We start from the raw sequence: 26,200 nt of genomic DNA on the forward strand, positions 1-26,200 counted from the left end.
CTGAAGGAATGTGAACTGTGGTAAGCTGCAAGAACATTTTCCATGTGTTCTGCACTGGCTGCTTAACTAAGCCAGTTAAGCATAAGAAACATAAAAAACCCTTCATAAACAGTTTCATGGTTCATCCAATAGTCCTGACTCCAAAGTCTATATAACTCTATTTCCAGAAGACTCAACTGACACATAATAGTGACTTGTAATAGTGACTTATTTTATTCTAATACATAAAACATATTACATCTATTGCCAAAATTTTCTGAAACATGTCCTACGTTATATTAACCTTGTTTCTATAGTTGTCTTAAGCTGTCCAGGGTTGCTTTTTATTTTTCATTTATTTATTCTGTTTCCTGACTAGACTGTAAGCTCCACAGTAGCAGAGCCTACAATTGAGGGCACTATAAACAGCAGATTCTTGTTAATTTGTCTCCTATTCAACTGTCCACCATCCATATTTACGCATAAGTGCTTCCCTGAGCCACTGATACAATGCCCCTCCATTCATTTGCCATGAAGAAGCAATTTAGGACAAAAGACAATCAAGAGTCCACTAAAAAATAATCATATTTACCAATGATGATTAGTATAGAGTGCTGATGGTCAGGTAGACACTTAAGCACTATATTTGTGTAAGAATTCTAAGAAAACTGGCTTGTAATATTTCATCATATTGGAACTGTAATTCTATTCAAAAAAACAATTTCTTAACGCACTGACTTTTCTGTGGAGTTCAGAAAGAACCTATGATGGGTGTTGGGTTTCCTAGAGAACAGAATGTTTCATTTTGCTCTAATTCATTCTATTAGTGAATTAAACTTTGATGTATTGGTCTTGACAAGTGCTTCATGCTGATTGTATTGTGTATGATAGTATAATCACTCCCCATGCATTTCCCACTGGCTGGCTGATTAATGCAATAGATTACCTGCAGCATTGATGGCAAGGGAGAATCATTGCCCTTCTGTACTCTATATTGTTTGTATTTCAGAGTGCATGTGTGTGTGTCCAGGCACACACAGGCACCCATGAATATTGTGCACATGGGTGGAGAAGGCTAGATAAAGCAGAAGAAGAAAATGGAGGACTCAGTAAAGATTAATACCTTTCAATCATTGTTTTCAGTACATCAAAAATAACTGCTTCTTGATGTTTCCAAGTAAGTGTCAGCATTACACTTCAATTATTCATTCACTTTTTAATTCATAAATATTTACTGAGCATCAATTATAATATCAGGCACATATTTTCACCTTTATAGGAAAAATAAAAATTACTTTCACTATTTTTGGGAAGGAGTGGAAAAAGGGGTAAGATTATCAAATAGACATTAATACAGGAATAAAAAGAAGATTAAGAAAGGATGGGTATGACATTAGTTTAAATTTGCCAATAAAGACAATAACTGATGATACTACTATTAAATACAGTGAGTGGTTAATGGTTTCCAAACACACAGGCAAATCTTTCAAATTATGTGGTCTACATATGACCCTAATGCTTAGCAAAGAACATCTTCTAGTGCATGGTCAATCTGTTCTGGTGAACAGGTTGCTGGATATATTAATCTCATCTTCAAAGTGGTGGGGGGAAACAGACTTTGTGCTCTTGGGAGCATTTTGGAAGTATTCCTCCTAACAGGATTTTCTCTCCATTCCAAGCTTATATTTGACCCAAGTGCCCTGTTTGGGATTCTTCCATTCAACTCATTCCACCCTTGATCATACACAAAGGAAGACTATGGCTTCCAATCTAAGCCACTTCAAGGTCTCTCTCTGATTCCTACTTTATTAATGTTTCTCACTCTCTTCTCCAGGTTTGCTGAAGCAAATTTTGAAATTTATTAATCTAGCTAGTCATAGCTTAAAATCACAGAGATTTGGCTTTCTATTTCAAAGGTTATCTTTGCAGCAGAAAGCACAGAGAACTGAGTGAGTTATCTACATTTTTCAGACAACTAGTATCATTACCCTGGGTATTCTGTCAACCAGATCAAAGTCTAAGAAAATAGCCCTAAGACCAGTTATTAACTCCCTGAAGCAAATTAACATCAGAAGGCTCTAGCATTTTACTATACAGAGTCTTTTTCTTATATTAATTTTGGAATTTTAAGATAAAACATGAAAACAGTGTTATACAATTATCAGACAAGCTTGCAAGCAGCCTCACAAAAGTTCACTTGCTGCAAATCATTTGCCATCTTGCCTTCCCCTAAAGTATATAGGAAAAAGCTATTTATATAAATTTAAAAGTCATCCTTTAGTACAGCAGTCCCCAACCTTTTTGGCACCAGGGACTGGCTTTGTGGAAGACAATTTTTCCACATATGAGTACTGGGGGCGGGGGCGGGGTGGCAGTTGCCGGGGCATGGTTTTGGGATGAAAACTATTCCACCTCAGATCATTAGGCATTAGATTCTCATAAGGAGCACACAACCTCGATCCCTCATGTGTGCAGCTCACAACAGGGTTTGTGCTCCTATGAGAATCTAATGCCACTGCTGATCTGACAGGAGGAAGCACTCAGGCAGTAATGCTCAGTTGCCTACCACTCACCTCCTGCTGTGTGCCTCAGTTCCTAACAGGCCACGGACTGATACTGGTCCACAGTCCGGGGATGGGGGAACCCCTGTTTTAGTACATGTCTAACAAGAGTACCTATTAAAAGCCTATTGAAGATAGTGATTATCAAGCATGGATTTATAATATCGGAATCCTTTCCTCCAGAACAATCTTGATGAAAACCCTAGTAGTAATGTGGTAAAGTCACACTGCTCTGATTGAGAAGGATCTGCCTCGTCCCTTCAGCACTCTCTTCCCCCTGACCCCAAACCTAGGGGCTCTGCAGGGCAGTGTCTGAACACCCCCTCTAAGGACAACCATTTCTAACTTCCTTGGGTTTTCCTCCCCATCATGAGCCTAACGAAGCTTAAATTAACTATGATAGCATGTATAAAGCACCTTGCTTGATATTGGCACATACACAGAGCTGCCTAAGGAGCTGCTTCAGCCTTCCCTTTGCTTCCACTTCTTTCCTTCCTGCTCCTGGCATCCCTGATTCTCTGTGAAGCCCCTGGGAATCCCAGATGGCTTAAAATGAAGCTTCTCAGACCTCATTAATTTTTCTATGCTGCCACTTCAGGGTAAGAAATGGTGAAAGGAAATTTTCTTCCCCAGCTTGTCTTGCTTCATTTTCACTCTCGCTCTCCCCCTCCACCCTACCATGATAGTACTCTCTAGATCCACAGCCTAGTAAGGAGACTTCCCTAGCCAGAATTCCCATTGGTGGATGTTTCTTGAAGGCAAGTGCAGTCAGTACTATCTCTTAGGAAACAGGAAAAGTAGGGAGAGAACCTTTCTAAGAATTATGAGAAAGAAGAGGACACCTTATACCAACGCTATGACATTCCTATTAACCACTAATGTGAGAAGAGTATCTACTACCAATGGACTAATGCTGTAAGTAGAAAGATGACATAAAAGAAAGTAACTGGAATCGATTCTTGATACAAATAAAGCTACTAACACACAACATATATAAGACAGTAACACTCAAGTGTATTACAATGAGCCTTAAAGCATCTTAATTCCTCACCAAATCTCCATGCTCTATGTTTAGCATAAGGTTTCATAAAAACACACAAGGAGGTGAATCTCCAGTGTTGTTACAAATTATCTAATTCTATACAGAAACAGTTTAGACAATGGATACTACTAAGAATTTCCAATTGGTTAGACAATAGGATCAAATGACCTGTAAAGTCTCTTTTAATCCTGAGAATCTATTTTTTTAATTCATATTTTAAATTTTTCTCTTTATTTCCACTCTTCCCTATACAGGTAACTGAATGGATAATTAAACCCTAGCAGCCACAGTCAAGAGAATAGTTGATAGCAGTACACAGCAAGTATTTATCCTAGGTTTGCCCATACATTCTCTCTTTTGGTTTACTTCTGACCCAAACTAGAGATTACTCTGTTTACTTAAAGAAGCAGAAAATAAACCCCTCTTTTCCACCCCCACAGCAGGGCAGAACTCCGAGGTCTATGACCCAAGAATACAGAGTTCTGAGTTTTAAGAGACAGAAAGCAGTAGGACAGCACAGGGAAAGAAAACAGGCCCCAGTAATGAGGACCTAGAAGCAGATGAGCCTTCTGAGAACAGTGCTGGAGGGAAGTAAAGCCTTCTCAGCAATACAATTGACCAATCCTCTGTATTTACAGGAAACTCTGAACAAGGCAGAGAGAAGCAGAAACTGAGACCAGAGTATACAACCCCATCCCAGCAGGACAGCTTATGTCAGGAAGGGGTCTGCAGAGCCTACAGAGCCATATGAGATAAACTAGTGTTGGCAACTCTGTGGTCATTATCAGGGCCTAGTTCAGGCCAGGGCAAAGACAATGAGCTAAGGGTCTTCACCGGCTCCTTACCAAAGGGGACCTGAAAATGGGATACAAACTTCACTGTATTCTATCCTACAGTAGTACCCCATACTACAGCATGTAGTACCTATATTTATGATAAGCTGAAGTTTATTATTCTGCACCCATGTGCTTGTTTTCTCAAAGAACCTGAAGTTAGAGGGTCCCTGTAAACATGGGTACAAATGGGCGACTAGACTAGGTAAGCTCAGCGGACTATGGTAGTCAGGATTGTGGTACCATGGGTAGGCAGACAAGGCCAGGCAGCTCTTACAGGGTTTATTCCCCACTAGGTGAGCTTCGCTTTGACCTTGCTCTGCTCCGAGTAGAGAGACTACCTGGAAGAGAGGCATATAATAGTGTTTAACAATAAGCTGGCTAGGTACGGTGGCTCATGTCTGTAATCCTAGCACTTTGGGAGGCTGAGGCGGGCATATCACGAGGTCAGGAGTTCGAGACCAGCCTGGTTAACATAGTGAAACCCCATCTCTACTAAAAATACAAAAAATTAGCCAGGTGTGGTAACCAGCGCCTGTAGTCCCAGCTACCCAGGAGGCTAAGGTAGGAGAATTACTGGAACCTGGGAGGCGGAGATTGTGGTGAGCCGTGATCGCACTACTGAACTCCAGCCTAGGTGACACAGCGACTCTGTCTCAAAATAATAATGATGATAATAATAATAATAATAATAATAAGCTGAGGACATTGTCTAGTCTGGTGGTTATGTTTTTGAAGTCACTGACACCTGGGATTAAATTCCTGCTTTGCTACTGTGACCTTGGGCAAGTTATCAAGCCTCCTTAAACCTCAGTATTATTGGCTGTAAAATTAGGGCAAATAATTGGACCTATTTCACAGGATTGTTTCAGGGATTAAATAAAACAACACATGCATTAAGTCCTTAGCACAGTTCCTGACAAATAAGTGTTGGCAACTATGTTATCATTAGGAGCTAGACCAAAATGAGAAATAAAGCAAAAATCCAGGTTTTATGATACCTGTCTACCATCTCCCTCTTCTCCGCTTTTAAGCAACAATACAGAACAGCAAGGTTGGATTGAAAATCTCAACAGTTTTGATAATGAGTTTGAAGGCTCTCTACTCTCCTCCACTGAGCCCACTGCTGTCTTTGTTCAGGTTGTTTCTTTTTTCTGGAGTATTCACACTGCTTCTTCCCTGCAACACACCTCCATAAACATCTTATAAAACCATATTAAATTTGGTTTCTACAAACCTTTGTACTAATTTGTAATGAAATTACTCTGTCAAAGTTCTCCTTCATCCATTCTTGGCTGTTCTTATTTATCACATCTCCTAATGTTTCATCTCTCCACCCCCTCCTTGCTACCAGTACTATCACCTACCCCAAAATCAAATATCTAATACATCTGTTCCTCTAGACATAGCAAGTGCTTCATACACACTGATAGAGAGACCACAATAAGACTTCTGGAAAGAAGGTTAACAACACAGCACTGACAGTGTTATGTTGTGGGAAAGCTGTCCTCTCCTTATGCCCAGGGAAGACAAACAGGTAGATGACAAGCAATCCTGATATGTGGTTCATTAGAATTATGCTCTATACTTCCAGCTATTTGGAAGTTACCAAGTGTGTACTGACATCTTTTTGCTGCAAGGGAACTCTCGGAATTGCTTTTTCTTCATGGTACTAGCAAAGAGGTAACTATGTATATGGGGAACCATTTTGGTAAGCTTTCCAGTTCTCAAAAAGAAGCAGTTGCTCCTTAGCCATTAATTAACCACCATCAACTGTAAAATGTGGCAAGCTTGAGTTAGTTTGAATAACTCAACTAAAGTAAGAAGCTCAAAACAGGGATGGGGTGGTTGGTGGGGGCAGTTATTAAGCCTACTGCTTTCAAAGATGTAAGACAGCATTCCTCAGAAATTTCTCCACAATTACCTATAAAGCAGAGTAAAGCAGAGCCTTTAGAATCTTACTTCTGGTACACAGAGACTGTCCTAAATTACTTAAAAGTATCATTTTGAATGTGTGACTTAAGCATATGTTTTTCTCCTTATTCAAGAATAATGTAGGTGGTTACAGAAAAATCACTATTTGAGTCTGGGATGGAAGATGGAACAGCATTTGGGTCCATGGAGCAGGTTAATTCAAAAAATATAGTCTCAAAGGGTAGGCTGTGTTCTCTACTGCCAAACATAGTTAGATTTACTCTAATTCTAAGTGTCCTGAATCTGTATACCACTCAATCTATCTAGCACCCTACCAAGGAACATTATAGCTGTTGCTTAATAACTAGTGGTCAAACTAATCATACAATGAAATTCAAACTAGAAAAACAATCTAACTCTGGCTATTTCTGCTCACACAGAATTAGGTCTCCAGATGAGAAGCCGTGAAAAGAACTCTGAGACATGCCACCTTGTTCTTGTGAACTGAATGAGCAAATCTCAGTGCAGCAAGGCTCTTGCAATGGCAGCCCACCCGCTCCCTAAGAAACAGGATTTATATGCTAGAAAGCAAAGCGCGTGACTCAGCTCCGAGAGAAAGTTAAGTGTTTAAAACTTGGGGAAAAACATATTATGTAACAGTTGAAGATAAAAATTTAAGAATATTTCCCTGTGATAAAACTGTAATTAAGTGTTATTTAACTGTTTCCTCTAATGACATCATTTTATTTAGGTTTTAATAGACTGGCAGCCACAACCTATAGTTTTATGAAGCAAAGTAAAATTGCAGTCTAGGAATACATTTAAGAAAAGAGAGCCATCAACACAGATGCGAGGTTACAGTGTATCCCCTCATCCCTAGACCCCCACAGTAATTAAGTGTGCTGAACAGACAGCCATTACAGCTAACAGTAGGTGTGCTCACCCCCAATCAGCACTGGGTTGTTCTTGGAAATCCAGAGGTTATTTCTGTGATCTGCTTTCCAGAAAATCTGCATGTCACAGAATAAAGAATGTAATTCAAGAGGTGTGTGTTCTATAGATTCTACTAAATATGTAGCTTCTATCAAACGTACAACCTCTACCATTGCAATGGGGCTTTCTATTTTAATATATACCTTTTCTTATAGCTGATTATGATACAACATTACTCATCTTGAGAACACTGGCGTATGTTTGGGAAAATGAACACCATGTAGAGAAAGTAAAATTAATATTTGAAAAACTGACTCATGTATAAGATAAATGTATCTGTAAATGAGATGCAATAAACAGGATCTTAAGACTATGCATCTGTACCTATTTCATACTACATTATGAAAATCAGGGAGTAAATCACAAAAGTTAACTCATACCAAATGAATGTCATAGGCACTTATATTAGAAAAGAAAAACAGAATAATCAGTCCCTTTGTTAGCTGGAGCATGGAGGGAAGAAATTGGGCCTGTGGCTACCACAAGTAAGTTTTCATATATTCACTTGAAAGAAAGAAAAAGTTAAAATAAATGTTACTTTTACAATTAATTTTGAAACATCAACACTTAAATTTTCATAGATCACACGTAAGCAGGAAATTGTAAATCTTGGGGAGGGGGACACTGGGCCATATGAAAAAGATTTTGTAATCTTCTGGCTGACAATCTGATGGCTCCAAATCCATCTGCCAAGAAGCAGAGTTACTTGGCCAGCATACTCTCGCTTGTACACTTTCATCAGATTAAGGCTTTCAAGCCAGGAATCTTTTTTTTTTTTTTTCCTGGTGTACTGGTCACTGCCAGAAATGGACCCAACGAATCCACCAGTGCTAAGGAGTTAAGCATCTGAGATTTAATTTAACAGTTTCAGCTTTATTAAGCTGTCACAGAGCGGCCCCACTTTGATAACAGTAGCTGCTCCAATTATGGCTTGGTTTAGGGTTGACAAGTATAATGATTCATTCGTGGCACATGAGAAGCAATAAAAGGTTGTTTTGCATTACAGCTTTAAAAATGTGGGCATTTTTTTCATTTAATTTGTCACTTAGCTTTTGCTAAGAGGACATTTAAATTGCAGTAAAAGGCAAATGGGGCTTTTAGTTTAAATGTAATCCCCATATTTAAATGATCTGTAATGGTGCGGTGTTGGAGTGGGAACACTATTGTCTCACAGTGGGTCCTGATGGTGACATGTGACATTTGTATTCAGGTCCTGTATTATCCATGTGGCTAAAGGGCTTCCAATTTCATTTCACAGCCAGAAGCCTGCAGAAAACACCAATTAACTTGCAGATCCCATTTGCCGACAAAACTCAGCCTCTTCTCAATGTCTGGCATCTGGCAGTGCTCAGCATTTAATTCCAAAGCAGAGCCTTGAAGCAATGTGAGCCCTGTGTAGGGGCACAAAGTCAAATTCCCCCATTTTATTAAGAAGCAAAAGCCTTTCCTTTTGTAGTCCAGAAGCAACTTTCAGTTAATTTTTTGGTGAATGAATATTAAGATGTGCTACTTACTGTTACTTCTACGTGAGATTCTTCACAGAACTTAGACCCCATTAAAATGGCAAGTGACCTCTGCTTGCCATCAGAGTACATAGGAGAATTTCTGGCAGTCTAGTAATGATTGGGCAGTGGGTGGGGGGCACACAGGACGAGAAGTTGTGGTCTTTATGCTGGACTGAAATCAAAGAATTTGTATAAAGCCTGGTCCTTAATTAGAAAGTAGTCCATAAGAGGGCATAACTAGAATCAGCTGGTGGAAACTTCCACCTAATAAAAATTTATACTTCTGATTGAGGGTTAAGGTACGTAATTTTCAAAACCCACTTGGAAAAGTGACATTTGACCATGAATTAAATGTGAACACTGCAAATTTTATTTGACTGTATGTACCACCAGTACCCTTTTTGGTAACCAAAAAATTTAGTTGGTATTTTCTTCCTAAACAGTCGTTTGTAATTCTAAGTCTCTCTAAGTACCAAAGCTCTTTAAATTGCATTCATTTCATATTAATTCAATAATTTTTCCTTAAATGATCCCCTTCATTATAGTTTTCTTAATGCTAATCCTTTTTACTTTATAAAGCATCTAACCAATCAAGTCTATACTAGAGTTACAAAATTGAAAAAGGTTTACTTGAAAAGTAAAACATTTAGGATTTTATGAAAATACTTATTTAAACCATGCATTATACTTGTGTTATTTAACCACCACACTGTGCCCCCCAAACATCATTCTAATACATCGAAACTATCTATTGTAGTTACAGATTGATTTACATTTTGATTAGGGGGAAAGGGCACTACCATTATTTCAGGAGACTCAAAGAAAGCAGCAAGATTAAGTTATTACAAGATACTTAAGAAAATTGCCAGGGAAAAAGTCAACAAATATCTAATAGTTCACAAGTCGCAAACTTGTCCACAGCCAACTTCTGAACGTATATCCTATTAATAGGAAAAAGAAAATACTGATATCACATCCTTTACCAACTTGCTGCATAACCCTAGATTACACAGTGTCATGTTGTGGAAGTCTCCTAACCTCTCGGGACTTGTTTCCTTATTTGTAAAACGGCTAATCTCAAATACCCCTTCCAGTTATGGTCATTTGGTATCTTCACAGACAACAGCATCGTTTGGTTTAGACTACATCTGGGATCAATCAGCATGATGTGGTCCATCATTAGCCAAGAAAAATTTCACTGAGACTAGGATCTTCTAGTAAATATAGACAACATTACTTCTCATAAAATTAATACAGGTACTGATATATTTGTCAAAATTTCAGGTGTCACTTATAGATTTCTTAATAAAAAGACAAGATAATAAACACATCATTCATTATTTCCCTAGCGATGAACATTGGGTACCAAGACTCATCCAAATAAAATTCCCAGTATTCTTTTAATGAACATGACTAGTGGATTTCTCATTTTTTTGAACACTTGCTATATTTGTATCTTTAACCACCAGGAATTTAGGAAGCAATAAATATTAGAATTTGCTGTATTTTTCCATTCTGAGGATCAACAGTTCATTTAAATCTATAGCAGCCAAAAATAAAATGAATATTCAACTAATTTTAATAATTCCAGTGTGGGGAGAAGGGGGAAGAAAGACTCTAAATTTTAGCTGAATCGATTACAATATTAATCTAGAAATAAGTAACCAGCTCTACAATATAAAACTGCTATTTAAAAATAATACAGCTTTTTTTTTTCCAAATACTTAAAGGGAGATTCCTGCACTTAACTTTCCTCGAGATCAGGCAATTCCCCCAAAACCCTGCTAAGGTTGTTTTCTGTAAATGCCAGCCCAAGTTCTAAATCCTCCTATGCTTCTAACCTATATGCTGGCAACACGTTCCATGCATGAGCAGCTCTCTCTTCAGCAATACTACGACCATGTTCTTGAAACATCTGACTATGGTATTTATCCATATGCAAATCAATGGTAATTTGTGAGGAAACATGCTTACCCAGCTCATCCCAGAGCTGCCTGTATTTGTCAGTCATTGCAGTGCCTTGTTGCCGCCAAAGTGACAGGCGAGGGTCAGCCATGAATTGCTCTGTTATCAAGGTCAACATGCGGGCCCCATTGGAGTCCCTCATCTTTAACATCTCCCGCACCTAGTGGGGAAAAACAGACCTTTAGAAAATTGTTCGAAACGAAAACACAACAAAACCCCACAGCAACACAACAGACAAACCACCACTTTTCTCTGTTTCTCTCTCTCTCCGTGTGTGTGTGTGTATGTGTGTGTGTGTGTGTGTGTGGTGGAGGATAGGCGGGGAGGTGCCAAGCCTTCACACCAGCCCTCTTAAGCAAACAAAATATAAAATTTAAAACCACTCCCTACCCTAAATAGCAATTTAATCAAAGAAATGATCATTAATTATTTTGAATTATATGTTAGAATCCATATGAAGAAAAAATGCTCTCAATTACAAAAATGTTCTGGTTGGGTCTTACACACTGATTAAGGTGAGTAAATCGTGTTTCATATGTCCAGTAGAAACTTTTTTTCCAGTTCTCCTTCAAAGTATCTCTCTTATCTAAACCAAGTACACTTTGTGATTCAAGATTACATCCAACAAAGTAGGCATTCATGCTTTGACAAACCACAGAAGTAAAATCTGGCACTGGGAACAGGTATCTGAACCTACCTAGTATACCAGAACAGATTTAAGCAAGGTGCTGCTGTTTCCTTGCATAAAATGAGATGCCATAATTTTAGTAAGATGCCATAAGTTTGCTAGCCTAAAGAAATACAATATCAAAACAAACAGGACAAACAGTTTGGCACCTTCCTGACTCTCCAACTGATTGTACTTACCATCAGAGAAGCACAGTCTAATGCAGAGTCCATTGAGAACTCAAGAAATCTTCTAAGTAGATCTGATAATGTGTATAATAATAACAATTGGCCTTTAGTTTTTTTAGGAACAGCTTTGTTGAGACATAATTCATATACCATACAATTCACCAATTTAAAACGTACAATTCAATGGTTTTTAGTATATTCGCAGTTGTGCAAGTCCTTCAATTTTTGAGATAAATTAGTAATTGCATAAAGGTTCTCTCTCACTTAAGTTTTTTATATAAAGAGCAGCAGCATACTTCTACTCATTCAGATGGGGTTGTTTTTGCAATGGTAAAAGAAAATGGACAGGCCTGTTAAGTTCAAGAACTCTCCTGCTCTATATGGGTGATCCATGAAGCAGAATAATAACCACAGATCTAATAAGTTAACTTTGCCTCTCAAGTTGGAACTTTAAGTTTTGTCCATTACTCTTATGCTACATTTCCCAAATAAAAGAAAGGAAAAAGGAAACACAAGGGTAAGCCTCTCTGCAGCAAGCCCTAAATGAATCCATCCACTTCAAAAATGTATACTGCTATGTATTCAATAAGTAAGAATCTCAGCTGTAATTTCCCCGTAAGAAATTACTGGAGCAAGGTCACAAGCAGTAGAAAAGGTGGGGTGGTTGGTCCTTCTTTCAGGACTCTCTATGTGAAAGGCAAGGAAAGGAGAAAATAGTAGATCTTCAATAAAGCAGCCCAAATCTAGAATAGATCCTGCCTGAGATCTGCACCCTCAAGAAATGGAAATTCCTCACCTGCGTTAGAATTTGAGCTTTATAAAGAACTCAAAAGCACTTCTACCCTGAATCACAAAGGTTGTGCTTCCAAGAGCGTTACTTCAGTATTCCTATAAAGGAGTTTGTTCCCAATATCAAAGTACTAAAAACTCATTAACAGGTGAAGATGGAGGAAGAAAAGGAGTTGCCATTTATTGGATACAATGTTAAAGAGTTTTACATTGATACTTACTATTTAATTTTCACAACAACCATGTAAAATAGGCCAGATTATAATCCCCATTTTATGAATTATAAAACCAAGCCTCAGAGAAGTAAAATAACTCGCCCAATGGACAAGGGGAACAGCTTGGATCAGAACCCGTATCTGTCTTAACTTCAAGTTAAGCTAATTCCAAAATTAGAGGTTGCTATTACTTCATATGGCATACATAATGTGTATATAATATATAGGGATAAAAAGAACAACTGCACACCAGGCTAATAATACATCTTTTGAACTGTTTCTAACATAAGAATATATGAAATACTTCCTGTGTGTCTAAATATACTAAACCTTTTACATTATTAGTATTTATGGATTTGATTTAATGTTTATTTTTTCTGGTAGATTTCTAACCTATTACACAGCAACAGCAATGAAAATAAACACTTTACTCTTAAGTATATAAAACAGAACTCTCTATTTAACCAGCACTCATGTACATCTATAGCCTAATGGTAATTAATTTTCAGACTGTTGACACGGAGGCATGACATGAGTTTGAAGTGCCTGTGAATCACCAAAGAATGCTTAAATCATGTGTAAAGTAGTATTAGAGCTAAATGTATTTTATTGTAATCTAATTCTGGGGAAATTGGCAATCTACATATGGTATACAGGAAAAATCTTTATGAACATGGTATTGATTAAGCAGAATACACTATTCCTGGCCATACCCAGTAACAGGATTTACTCTAAGTCTTTTGAACTAAAATAAAAATCTTTTAATTATAACAAATATTAGAGAAGATATTCAACAAAAGCATCAATGAACAGCTATCTGTTCCTTTAAAACCAATGTTAATACATTAATCATAATGATGACTATACCCCCAATGAAAATATAACGATTTAATATTATTCAAAAAGCATTTTATCCAGTATTTACAAATGTGTGTATGGTACTGAAACTTCTGTATAAACAAAACACACAGCTTCCGCTCACAAGGAACTTATGACCCAGATAATTTAAATTATTGAGCCATCAATTTTTAATGATGAAGATGAACAGTAGACAGCATCATTTAACACCATTATCACAACAGTTTTAGGAGATATGTTATTATTAGCTAATTTCTGAATGAGAAAATTAATAAATAATTTGCCAAGGTTTATATACTTAGAAAGATCTAGAACTTGGATTCAAACTGAGATCTATATGACTCTAAAACTCAAGCTTTTGAAATTAACTTACAGATACTGACATTATTAAACTAAATAATTAAAGCACATTTTAGGGATTATAAAACTAAGTTCTCTTGGGAAAATTAACTAGAAAGGGAAAAACTTGAAAAAAAATGGCATTTTGAATAACACTGTTAATTATTTTGCTTTTATTATTGTAAGAGGTTTTTCAAAATTGTATAAATTATCACCATTTTATTGATAGGAACTGAGAGAGACAAAAATATCCCATATCTTGTCTAAGATCACCTAAGGAAAAAATAGCTTGCATTACAATACAAAAGTTTCTATTGGTCAACTAAGACCCTGTTCTTTAATTTTTAAAAGGCTTTATCCTATTGTAGACATGATCATATTCAGATAGTCCCTATATATGTATATATTTAGAATATTTCTTTAGAAATAGACAATCATACCTTTGCAAAGAGCAAATTAAGCTGCTTCCCTGATCCGTGGTACCCGCCCTGGGAAAGGAACAGTTTAACCTGTTCTTGAACCTGCTCTTCATCTAAGTGCCAGCAGTTTTCATCATCTATACTAGCACCTGCTGTTGGATCAGGAGCACCTAGAAATAGAAAGAAAAATAATAACACACAGGCTAGATAAAAACTCTGTGCTAAAAGGATTAATTAAGACTCTTTTTGCCTACTTTTTAATTCAATCTCAATTTCAATTATACATACAAATTTGTGACAAACTAAATACAAGGATCACTCTTATTTCCAGAACTTTCCTGATTTGTGCTAAGTCAAATGCAGATTACTTTAGAATTGAGATATTTCTATATTTTATCTCTGGAGATGAGTTTATAGGTTCTCTAAAAAATCAAATTCACAAAAGTGTTTCATTGTAAATACATGATGTTTATAAAGCTGTGTAGGCCATGCTGGAAAAAATGTCTTTCAAAGACTTTAGAAAAATATGAGACAAGTAAACTTAGCAGAGTATTTCTCTCTTTACTATGTTAATTCAATAAGTTTTCACCATTATCTGCTGCTGTATAAACTACATGCTGACATAAGTCTTTAGTTGCAGAAAACCGAAGATTAAAAAGGGAAATCAAGCCACATGGGAACAGGCAGTGCAGCTGTTGTATTAAACCAGGTTGTAGTATCACCTTGCCAAACTGCATAAATATTTTATTGCTGAAGTACACACAAAGATAGCAGCTAAGTAATAAGCCCTATGTGTGTAGACTACCTTAGAAATTAAAAAACTACCCAGATATTTAGGGAGGTAAAGATTGTTTCATTATTTGCCAATAAAATAAAATGGTATTTTAAGGTCTAAGATTCATAAGTAATACAAAAAAAATTAGATCTAAAAACTATTCATCCTCAGTGTTTCATCTGCTTATCAACCCTTAAAAAAATACATCTGTAGGTGTGGTTTTGTATTACTTTTCTTGTCTTCTAATGATCTAAAGCAGACTCAATTAACCAAAGAAATAATCACTAACATCTGCTTAGAACCAAGGCCTACTAGTCCCTAGTAGAGGAAGGCAGTGAGTCCCTGAGCCTGCCTGAAAAAGTGTATGTTCATTCATTCATTCAGCCAGTCAGCATATTTACTGAGTGCCTGACTCAGTGCCAGCCTCTCTGCTAGACTTGGAGATAGAATAGTGGTACAAACTAGACAGAATTCCTGTCCTCACTGAATCTACAACTTAGTTCAGGGGCTTTCAAATTTTGCTGAACAAGACCCACAATAAGAAATATATTTTACATCATGTCTAATATGCTTATGTGTCTGTGTGTTCATATGATTAATCTGCAAAAATCTGATGCAAGTGTCCTTACTATAAGCAAAGGCTCAATATTTTCTACTCTATTTCATTTTTTAAAGAGGGCTTGTCACAATTTTTAAAACTGATTTTATAAGCTATAACAGGTGGCCACCCACTAGCTGAAAAACACTCCTTTAAGTTTTTGAGATAAATATCAATCTAATTAATCATATATATAAATGTATAATAAATGGTAATAACTGCTCAGAGGAAGAGGGCCGGGTGATGGAAGACTCTATCATCAGAGAATTCTGACTGGGCCTTGGATTGCTAGGGTAAGCATACCTTGATGAAATGGCACTGAGCTGAGATCTGCCTTAAGTGGATTAAAAGCTAATTAAAAATGAACTAAAGGTCAGGAAAGGAGAGAAGGGTCTGCATGTGAGAAGAACTTGAGCATAGCCCTTAGGCAGGAAAAAACATGGTGCATGGAAGAAATAAAAGGCAGTCTATGCAACCCAAGAATAGAAGATGAGAGGAAGAGTAATACAAGATAATCCTGGAGAAAAGAAGCAGGATCAGACGGAGTGCCTTGGTTGGCAAAGAGCTTAGTTTTTTTCCCTGAGAGTAAATGAATGGGAATTCATGACAACTTATCCAAAGTGGAAGAAAGAAATACTCTAAATAATAAAAGATGTTTTGTCCTGATATGCATCAATTTCAACATTCCTACCATGAAATATTATGCAGCCATAAAAATGAATGTGGAGACTCTCCATGCATTACAATGGAAAGATATCCAGGACATACTGTTGATTGAAAAAAAAAATCAAGGAGAATAAAAGTATACACAGTGTACCACTTTTCAGGCAATTAATGATGTTTGTGCTAGATAGACTAACCAAGAAAAGGAGAGAGAAGATCCAAATAAATAAAATCAGAAATGAAAACAGAGACATTAAAATTGATACCACAGAAATACAGAAGATGATCAGAGACCTATTATGAACAACTATATGCCCCAAAACTAGAAAACCTAGAAGAAACAGAAAAGCCTGAGCAGACCAGTAATGAGTGGCAACACTGAATCGGTAATAAAGAATCTCCCAGCAAAGAAAAGCCCAGGATCAGATGGATTTACAGCCTAATTCTACCAAACGTAGGAAGAAGAACTAATACTAATTGTCTTGAAACTGTTCCAAAAAATCAGAAGACAGAATCCTCCCTAACTCATTACACAAGGCTAACGTCAGTATGGTACCAAAACTAGACAAGGACACCACACAAAAAGAAAACTAGAGACCAATATCCCTGATGAACACAGACATAGAACTCCTTAAAAAATACTAGCAAACCCAATCCAACAGTATGTCAGAAAGATTATACACCATGATCAAATGGGTTTTACACCAGGGATGCAAGGATTGTTTAACATGCAAATTGAGAAATGTGATACCAGAATAAAGAACAAAAACCATATGATTATCTCAATAGACAGAAAAACCATTTGTAAAATTCAGCATCTCTTCATGATAAAAAAACCCTCAGCAAACTAGGCATAAAAGGAATATACCTCACAATAATAAAGGCCATATATGACATACCCACAGCCAACATCATACTGAATGGGGAAAAGTTGAAAGCATTCTAAGAACTGGAATAAGACAGGAATGCCCATTTTCACCACTCATATTCAACATAATGCTGGAAGTCCTAGTCAGAGCAATCAGTCAAGAGAAATAAATAAAAGGCATCCAAATTGGAAAAGAAGAAGTCAAATTATCCCTGTTCACGGATGATACAATCTTCCATCTAGAAAAACCTGAAGACTCCATCAAAAAATGATTCAATTTGATAAACGAATTCAGTAAAGTTGCAGGATGCAAAATCAACATATAAAAAGTAGTGTTTCTATACGCCAATAACAATCTACCTAAGAACCAAATCCTACTTACAGTAAGTACCAAAAAACAAAATAAAATACTTAAGAATAAATTTAACCAAGGAGGTAAAATATTTCTACAAAAAAACTATAAAACAGTGATGAATGAAATTAAAGATGACACAAACAATGGAAAAACATCCCATACTCATGGATCAGAAGAATATAGGTAAGATGACCCTATTGCCCAAAGCAATCTACAGATTCAAAGCAATCTTTATCCAAATATTGACATTTTTCACAGAATTAGACCAAACAATCCTAAAATTCATATGGAACCAAAAAAAGAGGCCAAATAGCCAAAGCAATCCAAATAAATAAAAAGAACAAAGCTGGAAGCATCATATTACCTGGCTGCAAATTATACTACAAGCCTATAGTAACCAAAACAGCCTGGTGCTAGTATAAAAATAGACACATAGACCAATGAAACATAACAGAGAACTCAGAAATAAAGCCACATATTTACAACCAACTGATCGTCCACAAAATTCACAAGAATATACACTAGGGAAAGGATGCCCTTTTCAATAAATGGTGCTGGGAAAATTGTATAGCCACATGCAGAAGACCAAAACTGAACTCCTACGTCTCATCATAAAATGTAAGACCTGTAACTATAAAAATACTAGAAGAAAACCTAGGGAAAATTCTCCTGGACACTGGTCTAGGCAAAGCATTTATGACAAAGACCTCAAAAGCACAGAAACAAAAATAGAGAAATGGGACTTAATTAAACTAAAAAGCTTCTGTACAGCAAAAGAAATAACAGAGTGAAGAGACAACCTGCAGAATGGAAGAAAATATTTGCAAACTATTCACCTGACAAGGAACGAACATCCAGAATTTACAAGGAAATCAAACAAAAAAGCCCCACAAATAATCCCATTAAAAAGTGAGCAAAAGACATGAGACATTTTTCAAAAGAAGACATACAAATGGCCAACAGGCACATGAAAAAATGCTCAACATCACTAACCATGAGAGAAATGCAAGTCAAAACCACAATGAGATATCATCTTATACCAGTCAGAATTGCTATTATTAAAAAGACAAAAAATAACAGATGTTGGTGAGGATATAGAGAAAATAGAGCTCTTATACACAGTTGGTGGGAATATAAATTAGTATAACATCTATGGAAAACAGTATGGAGATTTCTCAAATTACTAAAAATAGAACTACCATTCCATCCAGCAATCCCACTACTGGGTATCTACCCAGAGGAAAAGAAAACATTATATGAAAGACACCTGCACTCCTATGTTATATCACAGCATTTTTCATGATAGCAAAGATATGGAATCAATCTAAGTGTCTATCAGTGAATGATGTGGTACAGATACACAATGAAATACTATTTGGCCATAAAAAAAAGAATGAAATCACATCCATGCAGCACCATAGATGGAACAAGACATCATTATATTAAGTGAAACAAATCAGACACAGAAAGACAAATACCACATATTCTCACTGATAAGTGGCAGCTTATGTACAGAAGGGCATGGAGTGTGTGGAACGATAGACAATGAACACTTGGAAGAGTTGGAGGGTGGGTGACAAGAAATTACTTAATGGGTACAATGTACATTATCCAGGTGATGGATGCCCTATAGCCCAGACTACACACCACCATGAAATCTATGCATGTAACAAAATTACTCTTGTACCTCAAAATTTATACAAATAAAAAATGATAATAAACAAAATACATATAAATATTGAGGTTTATAAAAGAGCTTACATGTCAGTATATCCTTATGCATGCCTAAAATATTTTGGAAGGACATTTTAAAGAGTACAAGTAACCTAGTTACATGGGGGAAGGAAACATCTTTTAAAATTTTGGAACAATGTGAATATATTTACGTATCTAAAAAAATCACTTTATCTGAAATACAGAGGATGAATTGAGGGGCGAAAATACCTAATGCTATTCTGATGGTGTGCACACAGGATGATGATAGTTGCTTGAAAAACAGCAATGACAGCAGAAATGGAGAAGCTGACAAGATTTCATAAATGCAACAAGAACTTGGTGAGTAAGTGGATATGTGAAGTACGGGAGATGAACAGATGGAGAGAGACATGAGTTTCTGGATTAAACAACCATACGGAATACTGGAAAACTCACTGACACACAGACCACCAGAGAAGGACAAGATTTGGAAATCGGGAGGGGCAGTGTTTAGGTCATGAGCTTAGTTTTAGATATGGTGAATCTGACATACCCTTGAGACAGTGGAGAAGAGGGAAGAGGATTTCAAGGAGGAAGCTGGATATACTATGGGAAGCAGTAAACTGTTTAAGAGCATCTAGGACCAAATCCTAAGGAAGGCCAACATTTAAAGGCTGCATAAGTAAATGAGCAAGGATGTCAAAGGAAATGAGTGGCCTCTTAGGAAGAGTTGGAGAGACCAAGTCTTCCAGAAGAAGGAGAAAGTCATTCCAAGTAGGCACTGGACAAGTATATAGAGGTGAAGCTCCATGAGAGCAAGAATTGTATCTGCCCTGCTCACCATTGCTTCCTAACACCCAGCCACTATCAGGAGATCAAGTACTGCGAGGAAGGGGGAAAAGAGGGAGGGAGAAATGCACATATACATTTTCCCCCCTGGAAAAAGAATTCTTACTTAAAAAGTTAAGAACCACTCTAAAGCATCCTCACAAACATTATCTCATTTTCTCCTCACAATGTCCCCTGGAGGCGCGTATAGATCATGATCCCCATTCTACAGGAGAAATAGGTTCCAAGTTGGTTATGACTTGTACACAGCCACACTGCTAAATCCAGTCTCCAGATTCTCTTTTTCTGCCGATGAACATATTCCAGGATCCTAGAGCTGATGTTGAGCCCCGAGGTCATCAAGGCAGGGGCTGTCAACCCTAAAGCAAAGAAATATTTAAGGAAGGGTACTGGTGTGTTTGTAGGCATTTGTTAGCATGCCTCTCTTTTACAGAAAGCTTTAAGGACACACAATGATGCGAAGTTAACTACTAGGTCTATAACTGTATCCCACAGAAATTCAGAGACCCTAATCCATCCCATCTTTTTGATTCTACAGACACATATGCACACACCCCTGCACAAAATACCTATAGATTCTTTACATAAATGCATCAAAAGAGACTTTCCAAACAACTATAGAATCTTGACTTTTATTTTTAAATTCTTCCCAACGTCCTCCTTTGAAATCTGACATATCCCTCCTTATCCTCTTCACAGGGAAAACTCTAATTAGCTACTGACCATCCATTTCCACTGTTCCTTCTGATAAACTGAGCTAAATAATACAGTCTTCCATCTCGAAAAACATCTAGCCTCACAGTGGTTACTTCTCCCAATTTTTGTCATTTTTTTTAAGTTGTTCTCTATGATCACCAAGGGCCAAAATCCACAAGGAGATCTGCCCCAGAACTACTTGGATGGGGGTTGTCTGCTGTGGCATGACTGAAGGCATTTCAGCTGCTTGGGTCATATCCACATAAGACTTGGGGGCTTGGTTTGCCACAGAAATAGCCAAATATTTTAAGTAGACCTGAATTTGGTCCAGTCTTCTGTGGCCTGCTTGAACTGGCAAAGGGGTCACCATTCAGATACCCTCCAAAAACTTCAGAATATAATCCACTTATTTTTTTTCATGCTAATAGTGAAAAGTGATAGAAGAATACATAAATTACTCTTAACTTGAATTACACAATGTATATTTTTCCTTAAAATTGGATAGGTTTTAAATACACTATTTATATATATATTTATTTTATTTTATTTATTTATTTATTTATTTTTGAGACAGAGTCTCGCTCTGTTGCCCAGGCTGGAGTGCAGTGGTGCGATCTCGGCTCACTGCAAGCTCTGCCTCCTGGGTTCATGCTATTCTCCTGCCTCAGCCTCCCAAGTAGCTGGGACTACAGGCAGCCGCCACCACGCCTGGCTAATTTTTTTTTTTTTTTGTATTTTTAGTAGAGACGGGGTTTCATCCTGTTAGCTAGGATGGTCTCAGTCTCCTGACCTTGTGATCTGCCCACCTCGGCCTCCCAAAGTGCTGGGATTACAGGTGTGAGCCACCACACCCAGACACTATTATATATTTTTAAAATATGACAGATTTTAAAATTGCTTTAATGGACAATTTACATACATACATACATAAATACAGATTTTGGTTCAAGTGGAGAAAAATCTAATAGCAAATGTATAAATACATCAATTATGTTTTCTCAAGTTTTAAGAAAATTTGAATACTTGTTCCCTCCAAAACTCATGTTGAAATTTAAACCCCAATGTGGCAGTATTGAAAGGTGGGGCCTTTTAAGAGGTGAATGGACCATGAGGGCTCTGCCCTGGTGAATGTATTAATCCATTCTTGGATTAATGTATTAATGGATTAATGGGTTATCATGGGAGGGAACTGGTGTCTTTATAAGAAGAGGAAGAGATACCTAAGCTAGCATGTTAGCATGCTCAGCTCCCTTACCACGCAACGCCCTGTGCCCACAGAGTCCCCACCAGCAAGAAGGCTCCCACAAGATGCAGCCTCTCAACCTTGGACTTCTCAGTCTCAAGAACTATAAGAAATAAATTCCTTTTCTTTATAAATTACTCAATTTCTGGTATTCTGTTATAAGCAACAGAAAAATGAATGGATACATTAAGTTGGGGTTTTTATTTTTATTTTTTTTTGGGTAAGCTAGTATTAGAATTAACTTACTTCTTGATAGTACTGGGCAAGAGGGAAATGCACTGGAGAAAAAAAAAAAATGGCCCAAAGTCTACATACCAGTTGAGAGGATTGATTAGAATTCAGAAGATTTCAGTTCTAGGCACTGTCTGGAAAAACTATGCATTTTCCAGCAAATAACTTAAGCTCTTCGGGCCTCCATTTCCTTAACTCTAAAATTCTATAATGTAAGAAAAAAAATTAACTGAGCAATAAAAATTAGAAATCTGCTCATGTGATATAGAAATCTTCCTGACTTACTCATAAGACTGCAAGCAAAGATAACTAGTAGATAGATAAAACATAAATTCACTCTACATACAACTCAACATTTTAGGAATAAGACATGTACCCTATACATCATAGACCAGGAAATTTAATGTCTACAACAATAATTTCCCCCCAAAGTGCAAATTCATGTATTTAACTGTAATGCTAAGTTTTAACTATTTATTTATTTTTACTGTAAGTTCTGGGATACATGTGCAGAACATGCACATAGGTATACACATGCCATGGTGGTTTGCTGCACCCATCAACCCATCATCTACATTAGGTGTTTCTCCTAATGCTATCCCTTCCCTAACCCCCCACGCTCCCCGACAGGCCCCGGTGTGTGATGTTCCCCTCCCCGTGTCCATGTGTTCTCATTGTTCAACTCCCACTTATGAGTGAGAACATGCAGTATTTGGTTTTCTATTCTTATAGTTTTAACTATTTAAATCCTAACATGTCTTGATTACATGCATTACAATGTTGCCTAAGCCTTATATAAAATGTAAGATTTGCAAAATTTATGTCTACTTGTTAACGGCTGTCTATAATCAAAGACAAACCTCTCAACATTTAGCTTTGAGAAGGGAATGCAAAAAGAAACATAACTCATGTATTTATACATTTGCTATTAGATATTCCCACCGTTGGGCAGGAACCAGAATCTGAATGTATGTAAATTAAATGGTCCATTAAAATGTTTTAAAGCCTATCATGTTTTTACTCTTATTTATATTTATAATAGTAAGTGCTATAATATTTACAACTGTATAATTAATCTTTGTGGGCATTTTATTACTGAAGCTTAATTCTTCAGGCCTTCAGGGAAAGTCAAATTATCTGTTGGAAAAAGAAGTAGAACAATTTGGTCTCTCATTCCCAGAGATGGATGTGTGAATTTGATTTACCCGCCTACCTTGGTAATGTAATGTCACAGGCAGAAAGCAAAGGAGAATTCATGGACATGAAGGACCACTATCTAAGTCTTTGGCGTCCTCTGTCTACTGCTTGATTTGGTTCTGATTTAGTTGTGATTTATCCCAACATCAAACTCGCTTGCCCCAGTAGTTCTCAAAAGTAAGGGCATATCAAAATGCCAGAGATATTGTAAAAAACAGATACTGAGATACCACTTCAGACCCACTGAATCAGAATCTTTGCTGGGGATAAAAATGGTGGGAGCGGTAGAATTCTGTTTGGAGAGAATGTTAAGCAGGGTGGCACATTCTAGATCTTAATAATTAAAAGTATTCATGATCCTGAGGCATCAGACAGACACCTCTCCAGTGTATCTAATAAAGCATATATACGCCATACCGAATGAGGTATCTGTCTCACACCATGGATACAGTTACTTATAGGTGTTAAGATACCACCATATCATTATGCAGATTTTAAACTGGGCTATGAAGACACGTTTATAATTGGCTTATGCTGTGTCTGGTGCATGGAGCTATTCACAGCTTTGACTTCTAATTGAAGACTTAGTGCTTTATTTTATCTTATTTTGCTGGAAAACAAATTCAAAACAAGAAAGAGTGAAGGTCTTTTGTTTACAAAGTTAACATCTTCATCTTAACTGTGACCCAACTGCCACAGTAACACCGTTTTCCAAATAATGCTTTTAAATTTATATTTATGTAGCAGTGTCCCTTTTTGTTAAAATTGATTTCTCAAATTCAACCTATTCAGGCAGAATTTAGGCAGCAGATGTCTACACTGCAGAGGTGATTAATTCAGCCACTTTTGGGGACCTAGAGAAGGCCATCTCCTACAGTTTTAGTGTTTGCTGTTAAAGCTAGGAAACATTAAATAGGTGGCTTACAAAGGCCCTGGTCGACCTGTCTTACGGGCAAAATCCTGACATCAACCATTGGCACTGAGAGGGAAAAGGCAAGACAACAAACTTTAGCGACTCAGACTCAAAAAAATGTCTTTCTTTACAGCAGAGAGGAGAGAACTAGAAGACCTCTGAAAAATGATGTACACTCAATAAACACACTTTTTAGAAAAGATTTAAGTTTTATCCTGAATTAAAGTCTCCTTTCAAAGGGGTAACTAATGCCTTTATTTCAATTTACAATTTTGTTGTAGTTGAAACAGCCAGATCTTTAGTCACCTTCCATCCTCTATGGTCACTCCACATAATTCTACTGCCATAATATAGTGTGGTGTCCTCTCCAGGAGCTGTCAGAAGACAAGCCATTTTCCTCACTGTGGAGGCTAATGACAGAGGAAAGGCTGATGTGCACCGGGTTCTGCTCCCCCAACAAACCACCTTCCTTTTAGCTAAATGCCAAGGAAGTAAATAAGCAGCACTGCCATCAGCATATATCTCAGGGAACTCAAATAGACCTGTCAGGGTTTATGGCCCCTCCTCTATTATTTTCCTCTCTTCTGACTTTATTATTCATCTCATTATTTAATTTACTTCAGCAGTTCAATAGTATATGTATTCATGTACAGAAATAATCATGTATTTTATATGGAAAAAAGCAATAAAGTATTTGTACATTCTCCAATGCTCATTAAAAAATGCAGAGTAAAAACACAGAGTGCTTTTCAGGTAAGTTATTTTCCATTACTTATCTAATAAATGTATTAATGATTACTCAGTACACAAATATAAATATTTAAGTGCAAAGTTCTCAGGAAGTCTTACTATTACATAATCCAACTCTTCAGATTTATTAAAAGAGATCAACTATGTTTGCAGGCTTTAAGAATAGTTGGCTCCAATTATTTTTAAAAGACTTAAAAAAAAAAGCTGGTTCACAAATATTTTCCTTAAATATTTACTGCTGCCCTTAAGGACTCCTATCAACTGCCACATCACAATGATGATGGTAATAGCAGCTCACTTTTACTCCTTGACCATCCTGACCTTATGAAATGGGCACTCTTCATTGTCCACATTTTACAACCAAGAAAACTGAGACCTGAAGACATTCAGTTACTTGCCCCTGTTAACAAAGCTGGAAAGCAAAGGGCCAGTATTCTAATTTAGGCTGTCCAACTTCAAAGCTGGAACTCTTAAACACCCTGAATAGCCTTACAGTGGGAGGTATGAGAAACGCCATTGTGGGGGAGATGGGAATAATAAGCTCTTCTAGTCAACCTGGAGAGATTGGAGGCCAGTTAAATGAGAGAGGGATGGGCGAGGAAACTGATCACAGCTGGCACCAATCTTTTTAAATTATGAGGGTTGGGATGGTGTCAGAGATGACCAAAGAGTGTGAGGGAAGGCAAGATGTGGAGGTGAAGAGAGGATGAAGGGTATTGGGCTAAAAGTAACCTGGCTGTTTTTGCATTCCCCAACAAATTCCTCATGGGCTAGAGATTTGTAATTCCTCCTAATTAAGAGACATAAGTTCAAAGACTACTTCTTTGGCACTAAAGTGAAATGTAAAAACTTTTCATATTAAGAAAAAAAAAAAAGGACCCCCTGTACATGATCAGAGATTCTATCCATGTTTTTTTAAAACACTTTTTTTTTTTTTGAGACAGAGTCCTGCTCTGTCACCCAGGCTGGAGTGCAGTGGTGCGATCTTGGCTCACTGCAGTCTCCGCCTCCCAAGTTCAAGTGATTCTCCTGCCTCAGCCTCCCAAGTAGTTGGGATTACAGGCACGCGCCACCATGCCCGACTAATTTTTGTATTTTTA

At 37.1% G+C, this 26,200-nt stretch overlaps 1 protein-coding gene across 2 annotated transcripts in view; it reads right to left on the reverse strand.

The window, feature by feature from the left end:
* Window positions 1-26,200, reverse strand: part of ZSWIM6 (zinc finger SWIM-type containing 6) — a 211,061-nt gene that overhangs the window by 40,785 nt on the left and 144,076 nt on the right. For both annotated transcript variants that reach the window (XM_024353416.3, XM_024353417.3), the window contains exons 3-4: window positions 14,289-14,437; window positions 10,802-10,952 (exon numbers count right to left, since the gene is read on the reverse strand). In XM_024353416.3, the coding sequence (XP_024209184.2) occupies window positions 10,802-10,952; window positions 14,289-14,437 (300 nt within the window). The remainder of the gene's footprint in view (window positions 1-10,801; window positions 10,953-14,288; window positions 14,438-26,200) is intronic.

This window comes from Pan troglodytes, chromosome 4 (genome assembly GCF_028858775.2).
Source record: "Pan troglodytes isolate AG18354 chromosome 4, NHGRI_mPanTro3-v2.0_pri, whole genome shotgun sequence".
Classification (NCBI taxonomy): domain Eukaryota; kingdom Metazoa; phylum Chordata; class Mammalia; order Primates; family Hominidae; genus Pan; species Pan troglodytes.